The 15,738-nt window shown below is 44.2% G+C and overlaps 1 protein-coding gene across 1 annotated transcript in view; it reads right to left on the reverse strand.

Annotated features, from left to right (window-relative positions):
- The window catches only part of LOC126210293 (uncharacterized), a 160,609-nt gene that overhangs the window by 33,490 nt on the left and 111,381 nt on the right, over positions 1 to 15,738 (reverse strand). Inside the window, exon 9 of the mRNA XM_049939486.1 lies at positions 9,334 to 9,531. Within this exon, the coding sequence (XP_049795443.1) occupies positions 9,334 to 9,531 (198 nt within the window). The remainder of the gene's footprint in view (positions 1 to 9,333; positions 9,532 to 15,738) is intronic.

Consider the following 15,738-nt stretch of genomic DNA (forward strand, 5'->3'; position numbering starts at 1 on the left):
TGAACTAAGAGGTTATATATATAGAGGGAAACATTCCACGTAGGAAAAATATATCTAAAAACAAAGATGATGTGACTTACCAAATGAAAGTGCTGGCAGGTCGACAGACACACAAACGAACTCAAACATACACACAAAATTCAAGCTTTCGCAACAAACTGTTGCCTCATCAGGAAAGAGGGAAGGAGAGGGAAAGACGAAAGGATGTGGGTTTTAAGGGAGAAGGTAAGGAGTCATTCCAATCCCGGGAGCGGAAAGACTTACCTTAGGGGGAAAAAAGGACGGGTATACACTCGCACACACACACATATCCATCCACACATATACAGACACAAGCAGACATCTCACAAGCAGACATATTTAAAGACAAAGAGTTTGGGCAGAGATGTCAGTCGAGGCAGAAGTGCAGAGGCAAAGATGTTGTTGAATGACAGGTGAGGTATGAGTGGCGGCAACTTGAAATTAGCGGAGATTGAGGCCTGGTGGATAACGAGAAGAGAGATTATATTGAAGAGCAAGTTCCCATCTCCGGAGCTCGGATAGGTTGGTGTTAGTGGGAAGTATCCAGATAACCCGGACGGTGTAACACTGCGCCAAGATGTGCTGGCCGTGCACCAAGGCATGTTTAGCCACAGGGTGATCCTCATTACCAACAAACACTGTCTGCCAGTGTCCATTCATGCAAATGGACAGTTTGTTGCTGGTCATTCCCACATAGAATGCATCACAGTGTAGGCAGGTCAGTTGGTAGATCACGTGGGTGCTTTCACACGTGGCTCTGCCTTTGATCGTGTACACCTTCCGGGTTACAGGACTGGAGTAGGTGGTGGTGGGAGGGTGCATGGGACAGGTTTTACACCGGGGGCGGTTACAAGGGTAGGAGCCAGAGGGTAGGGAAGGTGGTTTGGGGATTTCATAGAGATGAACTAAGAGGTTACGAAGGTTAGGTGGACGGCGGAAAGACACTCTTGGTGGAGTGGGGAGGATTTCATGAAGGATGGATCTCATTTCAGGGCAGGATTTGAGGAAGTCGTATCCCTGCTGGAGAGCCACATTCAGAATCTGATCCAGTCCCGGAAAGTATCCTGTCACAAGTGGGGCACTTTTGTGGTTCTTCTGTGGGAGGTTCTGGGTTTGAGAGGATGAGGAAGTGGCTCTGGTTATTTGCTTCTGTACCAGGTCGGGAGGGTAGTTGCGGGATGCGAAAGCTATTGTCAGGTTGTTGGTGTAATGCTTCAGGGATTCCGGACTGGAGCAGATTCGTTTGCCACGAAGACCTAGGCTGTAGGGAAGGGACCGTTTGATGTGGAATGGGTGGCAGCTGTCGTAATGGAGGTACTGTTGCTTGTTGGTGGGTTTGATGTGGACGGACGTGTGAAGCTGGCCATTGGACAGGTGGAGGTCAACATCAAGGAAAGTGGCATGGGATTTGGAGTAGGACCAGGTGAATCTGATGGAACCAAAGGAGTTGAGGTTGGAGAGGAAATTCTGGAGTTCTTCTTCACTGTGAGTCCAGATCATGAAGATGTCATCAATAAATCTGTACCAAACTTTGGGTTGGCAGGCCTGGGTAACCAAGAAGGCTTCCTCTAAGCGACCCATGAATAGGTTGGCGTACGAAGGGGCCATCCTGGTACCCATGGCTGTTCCCTTTAATTGTTGGTATGTCTGGTCTTCAAAAGTGAAGAAGTTGTGGGTCAGGATGAAGCTGGCTAAGGTAATGAGGAAAGAGGTTTTAGGTAGGGTGGCAGGTGATCGGCGTGAAAGGAAGTGCTCCATCGCAGCGAGGCCCTGGACGTGCGGGATATTTTTGTATAAGGAAGTGGCATCAATGGTTACAAGGATGGTTTCTGGGGGTAATGGATTGGGTAAGGATTCCAGGCGTTCGAGAAAGTGGTTTGTGTCTTTGATGAAGGATGGGAGACTGCATGTAATGGGTTGAAGGTGTTGATCTACGTAGGCAGAGATACGTTCGGTGGGGGCTTGGTAACCAGCTACAATGGGGCGGCCAGGATGATTGGGTTTGTGAATTTTAGGAAGAAGGTAGAAGGTAGGGGTGCGGGGTGTCGGTGGGGTCAGGAGGTTGATGGAGTCAGGTGAAAGGTTTTGTAGGGGGCCTAAGGTTCTGAGGATTCCTTGAAGCTCTGCCTGGACATCAGGAATGGGATTACCTTGGCAAACTTTGTATGTGGTGTTGTCTGAAAGCTGACGCAGTCCCTCAGCCACATACTCCCGACGATCAAGTACCACGGTCGTGGAACCCTTGTCCGCTGGAAGGATGACGATGGACCGGTCAGCCTTCAGATCACGGATAGCCTGGGCTTCAGCAGTGGTGATGTTGGGAGTAGGATTAAGGTTTTTTAAGAAGGATTGAGAGGCAAGGCTGGAAGTCAGAAATTCCTGGAAGGTTTGGAGAGGGTGATTTTGAGGAAGAGGAGGTGGGTCCCGCTGTGACGGAGGACGGAACTGTTCCAGGCAGGGTTCAATTTGGATAGTGTCTTGGGGAGTTGGATCATTAGGAGTAGGATTAGGATCATTTTTCTTCGTGGCAAAGTGATACTTCCAGCAGAGAGTACGAGTGTAGGACAGTAAATCTTTGACGAGGGCTGTTTGGTTGAATCTGGGAGTGGGGCTGAAGGTGAGGCCTTTGGATAGGACAGAGGTTTCGGATTGGGAGAGAGGTTTGGAGGAAAGGTTAACTACTGAATTAGGGTGTTGTGGTTCCAGATTGTGTTGATTGGAATTTTTAGGTTTTGGAGGGAGTGGAGCTGGAAGTGGGAGATTGAGTAGATGGGAGAGACTGGTTTGTGCGCAATGAGAGGGGGTTGAGGTTTGCTGGAAAGGTTGTGAAGGGTGAGTGAGTTGCCTTTCCGGAGGTGGGAAACCAGGAGATTGGATAGTTTTTTGAGGTGAAGGGTGGCATGCTGCTCTAATTTGCGGTTGGCCTGTAGGAGGATGCTCTGAATAGCCGGTGTGGATGTGGGAGAGGAAAGATTGAGGATTGGAGTTGACGGGTGTGTTCATTGGCTGAGTTGATGTGTAGGTGAAGGATTAGGTGGGTGAGGGCAATGGATTGTACGGTTTGGAACTGGTATAGGGACTGATGGAAAGAAGGGTTGCAGCCAGAGATGGGAACTTTAAGTGTGAGGCCTTTGGGGGTTATGCCAAATGTCAGACAAGCCTGGGAAAATAAAATATGCGAGCGTAATCTGGCTAGGGTGAAGGCATTTACCAAGCCCCCACAGAACGTATCTCTGCCTACGTAGATCAACACCTTCAACCCATTACATGCAGTCTCCCATCCTTCATCAAAGATACAAACCACTTTCTCGAACGCCTGGAATCCTTACCCAATCCATTACCCCCAGAAACCATCCTTGTAACCATTGATGCCACTTCCTTATACACAAATATCCCACACGTCCAGGGCCTCGCTGCGATGGAGCACTTCCTTTCACGCCGATCACCTGCCACCCTACCTAAAACCTCTTTCCTCATTACCTTAGCCAGCTTCATCCTGACCCACAACTTCTTCACTTTTGAAGACCAGACATACCAACAATTAAAGGGAACAGCCATGGGTACCAGAATGGCCCCTTCGTACGCCAACCTATTCATGGGTCGCTTAGAGGAAGCCTTCTTGGTTACCCAGGCCTGCCAACCCAAAGTTTGGTACAGATTTATTGATGACATCTTCATGATCTGGACTCACAGTGAAGAAGAACTCCAGAATTTCCTCTCCAACCTCAACTCCTTTGGTTCCATCAGATTCACCTGGTCCTACTCCAAATCCCATGCCACTTTCCTTGATGTTGACCTCCACCTGTCCAATGGCCAGCTTCACACGTCCGTCCACATCAAACCCACCAACAAGCAACAGTACCTCCATTACGACAGCTGCCACCCATTCCACATCAAACGGTCCCTTCCCTACAGCCTAGGTCTTCGTGGCAAACGAATCTGCTCCAGTCCGGAATCCCTGAAGCATTACACCAACAACCTGACAATAGCTTTCGCATCCCGCAACTACCCTCCCGACCTGGTACAGAAGCAAATAACCAGAGCCACTTCCTCATCCTCTCAAACCCAGAACCTCCCACAGAAGAACCACAAAAGTGCCCCACTTGTGACAGGATACTTTCCGGGACTGGATCAGATTCTGAATGTGGCTCTCCAGCAGGGATACGACTTCCTCAAATCCTGCCCTGAAATGAGATCCATCCTTCATGAAATCCTCCCCACTCCACCAAGAGTGTCTTTCCGCCGTCCACCTAACCTTCGTAACCTCTTAGTTCATCTCTATGAAATCCCCAAACCACCTTCCCTACCCTCTGGCTCCTACCCTTGTAACCGCCCCCGGTGTAAAACCTGTCCCATGCACCCTCCCACCACCACCTACTCCAGTCCTGTAACCCGGAAGGTGTACACGATCAAAGGCAGAGCCACGTGTGAAAGCACCCACGTGATCTACCAACTGACCTGCCTACACTGTGATGCATTCTATGTGGGAATGACCAGCAACAAACTGTCCATTTGCATGAATGGACACTGGCAGACAGTGTTTGTTGGTAATGAGGATCACCCTGTGGCTAAACATGCCTTGGTGCACGGCCAGCACATCTTGGCGCAGTGTTACACCGTCCGGGTTATCTGGATACTTCCCACTAACACCAACCTATCCGAGCTCCGGAGATGGGAACTTGCTCTTCAATATAATCTCTCTTCTCGTTATCCACCAGGCCTCAATCTCCGCTAATTTCAAGTTGCCGCCACTCATACCTCACCTGTCATTCAACAACATCTTTGCCTCTGCACTTCTGCCTCGACTGACATCTCTGCCCAAACTCTTTGTCTTTAAATATGTCTGCTTGTGAGATGTCTGCTTGTGTCTGTATATGTGTGGATGGATATGTGTGTGTGTGCGAGTGTATACCCGTCCTTTTTTCCCCCTAAGGTAAGTCTTTCCGCTCCCGGGATTGGAATGACTCCTTACCTTCTCCCTTAAAACCCACATCCTTTCGTCTTTCCCTCTCCTTCCCTCTTTCCTGATGAGGCAACAGTTTGTTGCGAAAGCTTGAATTTTGTGTGTATGTTTGAGTTCGTTTGTGTGTCTGTCGACCTGCCAGCACTTTCATTTGGTAAGTCACATCATCTTTGTTTTTAGATATATTTTTCCTACGTGGAATGTTTCCCTATATATATATATATATATATATATATATATATATATATATATATATATATATATATATATATATATAAAACAAAGATGATGTGACTTACCAAATGAAAAGTGCTGGCAGGTCGACAGACACACAAACGAACACAAACATACACACAAAATTCAAGCTTTCGCAACAAACTGTTGCCTCATCAGGAAAGAGGGAAGGAGAGGGAAAGACGAAAGGATGTGGGTGTTAAGGGAGAGGGTAAGGAGTCATTCCGATCCCGGGAGCGGAAAGACTTACCTTAGGGGGAAAAAGGACAGGTATACACTCGCACACACAGACACATATCCATCCACACATATACAGACACAAGCAGACATCTCTCCTTCCCTCTTTCCTGATGAGGCAACAGTTTGTTGTGAAAGCTTGAATTTTGTGTGTGTGTTAGTGTTTGTTTGTGTGTCTATCGACCTGCCAGCGCTTTCGTTCGGTAAGTCACATCATCATATATATATATATATATATATATATATTTGGGAATATAACATCCTTGGATGGCTGCAAATGGCCTTCAAATAGTCGAACATCTGAGGATCCAGTTCATTCCATGTAAACACAGCCCACACCATTTTGGAACCATCACCAGTTTGCACAGTGCCTTGTTGAAAACTTGGATCCACAGCTTCATGGGTGCTGCGCCACACTCAGACCCTACCATCAGCTCTTACCAACCAAAATTGGGACTCATTTGACCGTGCCACAGATTTCCAGTCACCTAAGGTCCAACTGATATAGTACGGTCACGAGACCAGGACAGGTGCTGCAGGTGATGTCATGCTGTTAGCAAAGGGGCTCCTGACGGTCATCTGCTGCCATAGCCTGTCAATGCAAAATTTTGCTGCAAGTTCCTAACGGATAAGTATGTTGTGCATCCCACACTGATTTCTGCAGTTATTTCACACAGTGTTCCTCATCTATTATCATTGACAACTCACAGCAAATGCCGCTGCTCTCGATTGTTAAGTAAAGGCCGTTAGCCACCGTGTTGTCTGTGGTGGGAGGTAATGTCTGAAGTGTGGCATTCTCAGCACACTCTTGACACTGTGGATTGTGGAATATTGAATTCCCTGACGATTTCTAAAATGGAATGTCCCACGCATCCAGCTCCAGCTACCATTCTGCATTCAAAGTCTGTTAATTCCTATCTTGTGGCCATAATCATGTCGGAGACCTTTTCACACAAATCACCTAAGAATAAATGACAACTCCACCAATGCACTGTCCTTTTATAGCTTGTGTACATGATACTACTGCTTTCTGTATGTGAATATTGCTATCCCACAACTTTTGTCACTTCAGTGTATTTTTTATATTAGCAACAGAAAAAGCTAACTTATTCAAACTAAGTACAAATGTAATAGAAATATATATAACCTAATGATGTGATAAGTTTGTTGAGACATGGCCCTCAGATTCAGGAGGACAAAGGCTTGTGCTCTGTCCAGCCATTAGGTATCCCTAAATCACTTTGTCCAAATGCCAGACGGTTCTTTCAACAAGGCCACGGCCGACTGCCTTCATATGTATTTATGTCTACATATAACTCTGCAATTAATTGCTTGGCAGAGGGTTAATACAACTATTTTCACACTCTTTCTCGAGTGTGCAACTCTTGACTAGCACACCAAAAAAATGAAAACCTAAATCTTTTCATGCAAGCTCTGATTTACCTTATTATATTGCTATGGTCATCTCTCCCTATGCAAGTGGGAGTCAACAAAGTATTTTTACATTCAGTAGAGAAAGTTGGTGTATGGCGTTTGTGAAAATACACTGAAGAGCCAAAGAAACTGATATAGGTATGCATATTGAAATACAGAGATATGTAAACACGCAGAAGACGGTGCCGTGATTGGCAATGCCTATATAAGACAAGAAGTGTCTTGAGTGGTTGTAAGATCAGTTACTGCTGTTACAATGGCAGGTTATCAAGATTTAAGTGAGTTTGAACATGGTGTTACAGTCGGGGCATGAGCAATGGGACACAGCATCTCCGAGGTAGTGATGAAGTGGGGATTTTCCCGTACGACCATTTCACGAGTGTATTGTGAATATCAGAAATCTTGTATAACATCAAATCTTTGACATTGCTGCAGCCAGAAAAAGATCCTGCAAGAACAAGACCAACAACAACTGAAGACAATCATGCAACATGACAGAAGTGCAACCCTTTTACAAACTGCTGCAGATTTCAATGCTAGGCCATCAGCAAGTGTCGGCATGCAAACCAGCCAATGAAACATCATTGATATGGGCTTCAGGAGCCAAAGACCATCTCATGTACCTTTGGCAACTGCACGACACAAAGCTTTATGCTTTGCCTGGGCCTGTCAACATTGACATTGGACTGTTGATGACTGGAAACACGTTGCCTGATCGGATGAGACTCATTTCAAATTGCATCGAGCAGATGAACATGTACGGGTACGGAGACTACCTCATGGATCCTGCATGTCAGCAGGGGACTGTTCAAGCTGGTAGAGGCTTTGTAAGGGTGTGGGGCATGAAGCTGGGGTGATATGGGATCCCTGATACATCTAGATATGACTCTGACAGGTGACACGTACATAAGCATCCTATCTCATCACCTGCATCCATTCATGTCCATTGTGCATTCCGACAGTCTTTGGCAATTACAGCAGGACAATGCAACACTCACACATCCAGAACTCCTACAGAGTCGCTCCAGGAACACACTTCTGAGTTTATACACTTCTGCTGGCCACCAAACTCCCTAGAAATGAACATTACAGAGCATATCTGGGATGCCTTGCAACCCGCTGCTCAGAAGAGATTTCCACTCCCTCGTACTCTTACAGATTTATGGATAGCCCCGCAGGATTCATGGTGTCAATTCTCTCCAGCCCTACTTCAGACATTAGCCGAGTCCACACCACGTCGTGTTGTGGCACTTCTATGTGCTTGCAGGGGCCCTACATATTAGGCAGGAGTACCAGTTTCACTGGCTCTTCAGTGTATATACTATGTTGACATCAGATTTTTTTGTTGTTTAGGTTACATATGTACTTTAACTTTCTTTTACACTGTGTATGCCCTTTGGCTGCCACAAGAAATCTGGAAGTTGCTATTAATACTAGATGTCATCTGCAGCACAGGTGTATTGGAATACTGTCTGTATTTAATTTTTGCTTGGAACATAACCTCTAATCTACGTACTCCAGTAAAAGAGTGACTAATGTCCATTTTTGACACTTAGCATTACTGTGGTAACAGTAGACGCCCTTTTGGAGTACTATTTCAGTGCCATGATCTCCCCTGCTGATAAGATTGTCTTTGCCTAGTTTGGAACTGTATCACTTGGTTACTACAAAAATATACAAAAATGTGAATTCATTTCTGATCCCCCATTTGTACAAAACCTTCTCATTTGCAATTCTTCATGCAAAATGAAGCAGACTCATTCTTTTGAAATCCCCATAACCTTGGCAATATCACATACCTTTGGACACTGATCTTCCAGGTTCATATTGTGCATTTTTTCAACAGTATCTGATGCTGTCTTCTGGATATTTTTACTGTGATCAACTGGAACACCTCCATGGCCTCATTTAAAATTGGCAGCCTAATTGCTCGCAGTGTAAATTGAAGAAGAGTCATTGTCCACATTTATGAGCCTTAATTGAATTTCAACTGGCGTCAAGCCCTCTTTTACAAAAAAACTTTATAACTATATGATACTCGATTTTCACCATTTCTGAGATTTCAAGCACTGCACTTTGTTCAAACTGCTGTCTATGGTGAATTATTGGATAGAATAACTTGCAGTTTCACACAGAGCACGCAGAAAATTGTATCGACCTCTGTGGAAAAAACCATCCATTTGGCGCTGTAATCTATGGCGAGGCAAAGAACTCTACAGACCACCCTTGTAATTGTGACTCTGTGCTAAAAGCTAACAATGAGCTGCACAGAAGAAGAAAAAGAGGATATGGAAAATAATGAAGATGCAAACAAGGTTTTGACAAGAATATTTCATGACGTACGCATGTCGCGTTGCGGGAGAGTGACGTACATGTAGAAGCTGAACGATCTGCAGAGTGCACAAACTACACATGACATGAAAGTGCACACCACACGTTCAGACCTTGCAGAGGCAGGAGTGGCAACCATGTTCACGGTTGAGCCACAGCTGGCCCTCGTAGAGGAAGCGGCCCCGATGGATACAGCCAGGCGAGGGTGGGCAGCGAGGACAGCACTCGCCTGCCACCAGCACCGCGTCCCAGGCTGGGCACGCAGGGGGCGGGCACTCCACATCGTGGCAGATAGTGCGCCCAGGGTTCCCCTAGTACACCAATTCTGTGTCAGCAGTCACAATAAATGGTGGCACGAAAACTGTAGACCACGCACACGTGTTGTGACATGGATACACAGAAAAAAAGCCACAAACTATCTTCTCATAAGAAATTGCTGCAACAGAAAATTTAAAGAAAAAATGTACTATGCATTATAAATTAGATGAAAGATTTCCAAAGCAAAATCAAATGAATAGGACTTTTAAACAAAACTTCCATGAACCCAAGAGCATCAGCATCCCAACCATCGCCAAATCGCTACCACAACCACCACTTTTATCACTACTGAGTTCACAGTTTGCTATGCAGAACTGCACCTCAAATTGTTGTTGTTTTTTTTTTTGTTGTTGTTATGGTCTTCAGTCAGAAGACTGGTTTGATGCAGCTCTCCATGCTATTTTATCCTGTGCAAGCCTCTTCACCTCCAAGTAATTATGGCATTCTACGTCCTTCTGAATCTGCTTACTGTATTCATCTCTTGGTCTCCCTCCACATATTTACCCACCACACTTCCCTAATTACTGAACAGATGATACCTTGATGTCTCAGAATATGTCATACCATCTGGGAGCTGCAAATTTCTCATCTCCCCAATTCTGTTTAGTACCTCCTCATTAGTTGCAAGATCTGCCCAGGTAATCTTCAGCTTTATTTTATAACACCTCATTTCAAAAGATTCTATTCTCTTCTTGTTTAAACAGTTTATCATCCAAGTTTCACTTCCATATATGGCTATATTCCATTCAAAAACTTCCAGGAAAGTATTCCTGGCCCACATCTGTATTTGATGTTAACAAATTTCCCTTCTTAAGAAACACTTTTCTTGCCAGTGCCAGTCTGCATTTATATCCTCTCTACTTTGACCTTCATCAGTTATTCTACTGCCTAAACAGCAAATTTCATCTACTATTTTAAGTGTCTTGTTTCATAAACTAATCCTCAGCATCATCTGATTTAATTTGACTACATTCTGTTATTCTTGTTTTGCTTTTGTTGACTTTCATCTTACATCCACCTTTCAAAACATCATCCATTCCTTTCAACTGCTCTTCCAAGTTCTTTACTGTCTCTGACAGGATTATGATGTCACTGGCAAACCTCAAAGTTTTATTTCTTCCCTCTGAACTTTAATTTCTATCAGACACTTTTTTTTATTTATTTACTTTTTTTTTACAACTCAAATTATGCAGTTTGTTTGTTTTAGAGCACAAAAAACTAGGGTCATAGGCACCCATGTCGAAACTGTAGAACACGAAGACAAAGAAAGGAGTTAAAAACAACTACACATGAATCCTAATCAATGGAAGACACGACAACTAAAATCAGGGGCATGGAGAAAGATTTATAAAATACACCATAGAGAAATGGAGGTCCTGAACGAAAAATTAAGTGTCCTTCGCCATATGGCTACAATGGATAAAAATTAAAACACAGTCGACAGCCTGCACATCATTTGCTAAAATGGCAGGTAACTCAGACGGCAAACACAAATGAGATCATAAGTGGCTAAAAAAAGTGCATTCTGTCAGGAAATGGGGGACCGTTAAAGGTTGAGTGCAATCAGCACAAAGTGGTGGGGGAGCACCACTTAACAAGTGGCAATGGCTAAAATGACAGTGCCCAATACGCGACCTAGCTAAAATGATCTCCTCATGGTGAGAGGGCTGAGAGGAGGTCATCCAAGCTGCTGGGAGATGGAAGACCAGTGGTGATCCCAAAGTGACACCACCTAATGGCAGACGGTAACACAGAGATCATCAGAGGGAAGGTAAGAAATAGCAGGCTGAGATACGAGGACTGTAACCTCGGCAACAGCGTCAATGGCCCCATTTCCTATCGGACCGACACGACTAGGAACCTGCATAAAAATCACAGTGGCTTCATCGAGAGTGAGCAAGTGACAGCTTTCCTGGACCCATTGCACTGAGGGATGGGCGGTATTCAGCACACAGAGGTTTTGAAGGGCACTGACAGAGTAAGAGCAGATGACACAATTGAAAAGCCTTTGTCACCTCATTTCATTTCATATCCCTCTAAATCTTTACACCCAAATATCTGTACGACTTGCTGAATTACCATTGTGACACATTGATACTGCAGTCATAGAATACCAAGTTTTCATATTTTATTTAGTGCACAGCTTCAAATTTCTGAATGAATCACATTATACAGTAACAGGCAAAAGCAGCCAGTGCAGACTAGTTCTTTAAAGTGTTCTCACAACCTATTAATATACTCACACTGATAATTATGGAAATTACTTCTAAATTATTTTACATATGTTTAATAAGTCATGTGACAGAATTGCTGACCAGTATTAATATTCTGGAGGTGAAACATGTAATACTGTCTACAGACATGTAAAAAATACATGGCATTGTCCTAGCTTTCAGAAGTAATAATTTATTTCTCAGGGACATTTCTTTAATTTTCCTATATGATGTATCTGTCTTTCCCAGTTATGTGTGCTTCAAAACCTTTGCATTTCTTCTATAGTCATTTCTGCTTCATTATTATTCATTTCGTGCAAATCTCATTTTTACCCAGCTCATTCTCTGCTATAGCACCACCATTATTTTATTTGCGTGCTCGAGTAAGACAAAGACACTGCCCAGTGTTACTGTGAGAAGCCGTCGGCAGGAGGGTGGAAGAGGGGCCAGCAAGACAAAATTATAATGGGCCCAACCTGTTGATGCAGTAAGAACCAGCACCACAGCACTGACCAGTTAGTTACTGCACAATGCTGCCGGCACAACAGACAACACAGCCGCTGTAGTGTCGGTGCCCTGATTACCACACAGGACACTGTTATGGGTTACGGGATAGAAATCGACAATGTGGCATAACAGGGGTAAGCCGAGCCTATGTAACTCACCTCATTATTACATAGATGTGTACAATTAGCCAGCCACCATCTTCAAGGGGGGAGTTACGCCAGCCTAAGCATTGACACTGGTTTGCGAGCTGCCACAGCTGGATCCTACTTCCAGTAGCAGTGGGCCTACCAGCTGAGCTAAGTCCTATGCTGCTGCCTTCCTGCCTTCCAGGTAGTGAGCCTCCATCAGGTAAACCATCACGCACTGCCAGCCTCCTACCTCAGCAGCCTAGAGTTCGAGCCTGGGGCAGTGCGGCTGCTCGCTCGTCTCGTCTACGTGGGCGAGCATTGATGCTGATCACTGCCAATCGCACATGTGGGCACTGTAGCTGAAAGACATCTCACAAATGCTCAGACCGTGGCACGGTTCTGAGTGCCTCGACACATTATGCCCTGAGCAACCGGGCTGTCTTCCGTCTGCACTGTGGGCTGCCATTGCTGCCGGGTCAGTGCCTCGACGGAGCCCCAGCTGATGCTGCTCCTCTGGTCAGGTGATGTGTGGCCACGGGCCAACCTGCTGGTGGCAAATCTCTCCACACTCCATAAACACATATTCTGAGCTTCAGAACATATTCTGGGCACAAACATAATGAGGTATCTTGAACAGAATGACCTCCTCCGTGCCAAAAAGCACGGATTCCGAAAACATCGATCGTGTTAAACCCGACTCGCACTTTCCTCGCATGATGTACTGAAAGCTCTGGACTGAGGCAGTCAGGTAGGTGTAGTAATTCTTGATTTCTGAAAAGCATTTGACTCCGTACCACATCTAAATTTATTGTCAAAAGCGTGATCATATAGGGATCAAGTGAATTTAGTGACTGGACTGAAGACTTCTTGGTAGGACAGATATAGCATGTTATCTTGGATGGATAGTCATTGTCAGATGTAGAAGTAACTCCATGTGTGCCCTAGGGAAGTGTGTTGGGACCCGAGCTGTTCATGTTGTATACGATGGTTGGAACTTTAATAGTGGCAACTATTTATTTACAGCCCGTACAAAATAGATACATGTTTCAAAGTTTTACTACTCTTCAAAGTTGTTGCCAGCATTGTGTATAACCCTTTGCCAGCAATGTGGAAGTTGTAGGATACTCTTAGCAGTGCCAGTTCTGTTGACAGTTTGAGTGGCGTGGTCTATTGCCCGACAAATTTGTAGCAGTTCTGAAGCAAATGCCGTGAAGTGTTTCCTTCAGTTTAGAAGTCTAATTGAACTTACAAGGGTTTAAGTCAGGGGAGTGCAGTAGCTGGTATATCACTTAGGAGCCCCATCAGTCAAACAAATCAGTAACAGCTTCCACAGTACATGCTTGAGCACTGTCCTGCAAAATGATGGTCAGGTCCTGTATAAAGTGTCATCACTTCTGTCTCTATGCTGTTCATTTTTGGAACACAACCTATGACCAGCCTAGAGACAGAAGTGATGACACTTTATGCAGGACCTGAGCATCAATTTGCAGGACTATGCTCAAACATGTATAGTGCAAGCTGTTATTGATTTGTTTGACTGATGAGGCTGCTAAGTTCTATACCACCTACTGCACTCCCCTGACTTAAGCCCTTGTAAGTTCAACTCGATTTCTAAACTGAAGGAAACACTTCACAGCATTTGCTTCAGAACTGCTACAAATTTGTCGGGCAATAGACCACGCTGCTCAGACTGTCAACACAACTGGCACTGCTAAGAGTATCCTATGACTTCCACATTGCTGGCAATGGGTTATACACAAAGCTGGTGTCTACTTTCAAGGTCAGTAAAACTTTGGAACATGTATCTACTTTGTATGTGCTGTAAATAAATAGTTGCACTATTAAAGTTCCAACCATCATATTAATGACCTTGCAGACAATATTAATAGTTACCTCAGAAATTCTGCAGATGATGCTGTTACTTATAATGATGTACTGTCTGAAAGAGGCTACATAAATATTCAGTCAGATCTAGCTTACCTTAAATGTTCAAAAATGTAAAATTGCACACTTCACAAAATGAAAAAAGTAATATTCTATGACTATCATACCAATGAGTCAGTGTTGGATTTGGCCAACTCATACAAATACCTAGTTGTAACACTTTGTAGGGATATGAAATGGAATGATCACATAGGCTCACCCATGGGTAAAGCAGATGGTAGAACACAGGGGAAGTGCAATCAGTCTATAAAGGAGATTGCTTACAAATCATTCATGCAACTGATTCTAGAATACTGCCTACGTCTGTGAGACCCATGCCAGATAGGACTAACAGGGGATGTTGAAAATATACAGAGAAGAGCAGCACGAATGATCACAGGTTTGTTTAATCTGTGGGAAAGTATCACAGGGATATTGAAGGAACTGAACTAACAGACTCTTGAAGATAGAGCTAAACTATACCAAGAAAGTCTATGAATAATGTTTCAAGAACCAGCTTTAAACCATGACTCTAGGAATATACAACAACCCCCTACATACCACTCACGTGGGAATCATGAGATAAGATTAGAATAATTACGGCACACACAGAGGCATTCAGACAATCATTCTCTGCATGCTCTATATGTGAATGGAATGGGGAGAAATCCTAACAAATGGCAAAATGGGATGTACCTTCAGCCATGCACTTCATGATGATTTGCAGAATATAGATGTAGATGTAAATGTAAACAGTGTGGGCACATGCAAACACTGTCACAATTGTGTAATCCAAACAGTAATAAAACGGCTGATTAATTATGATGTTTCCATGAAAACTTTCTTTCATTGATTAAATTCAACATCTCTTGTATTAAGCAAAGATTTCTGCTAGGTCTTACCTTTTTACCTTTTGATCCTCTACTGCCTTCACTGCTTCAGATCTTAAAGCTATTGATTTGTCTTGTGTTGTGTTCATATCCCCCCCCCCCCCATATTGCCTAATGCTCCCTCTGAAAATCAATATAAAAGTGACACACTACCTCACTTTTATAACTAATTGTTCCTTCCCCAGGTAGGATGAGAGATAGGTATGGGAAGATTAAAAGGAAGAGCAGGACACTAACACCTAAGGATGATTACATGCCACCTGTAGTGAGGATGATGGTGTATGTTATAAACATTGAGGGGGAAGAAAGGTAACAAGTCTCAGTGTACTCTGCAGAGCTGTGGGTGATGAAGAAGGCTCTGAAAGAGATGAGATTTCGAAGTGGAGGGAACTTTCTTGTCTGCTTGGACTCCCTCCATGCTCTGCACTATAAAATATAGTCAAGATGATGTAACACACTATCCTTCTCCTATTAAGACAGGGAAAGAATTTAGCATACTGCTAAGCACCTGCAAATATTGGGATGGAAGTAACAAAGGT

The sequence above is a fragment of the Schistocerca nitens genome, chromosome 10 (assembly GCF_023898315.1).
Source record: "Schistocerca nitens isolate TAMUIC-IGC-003100 chromosome 10, iqSchNite1.1, whole genome shotgun sequence".
Lineage (NCBI taxonomy): Eukaryota > Metazoa > Arthropoda > Insecta > Orthoptera > Acrididae > Schistocerca > Schistocerca nitens.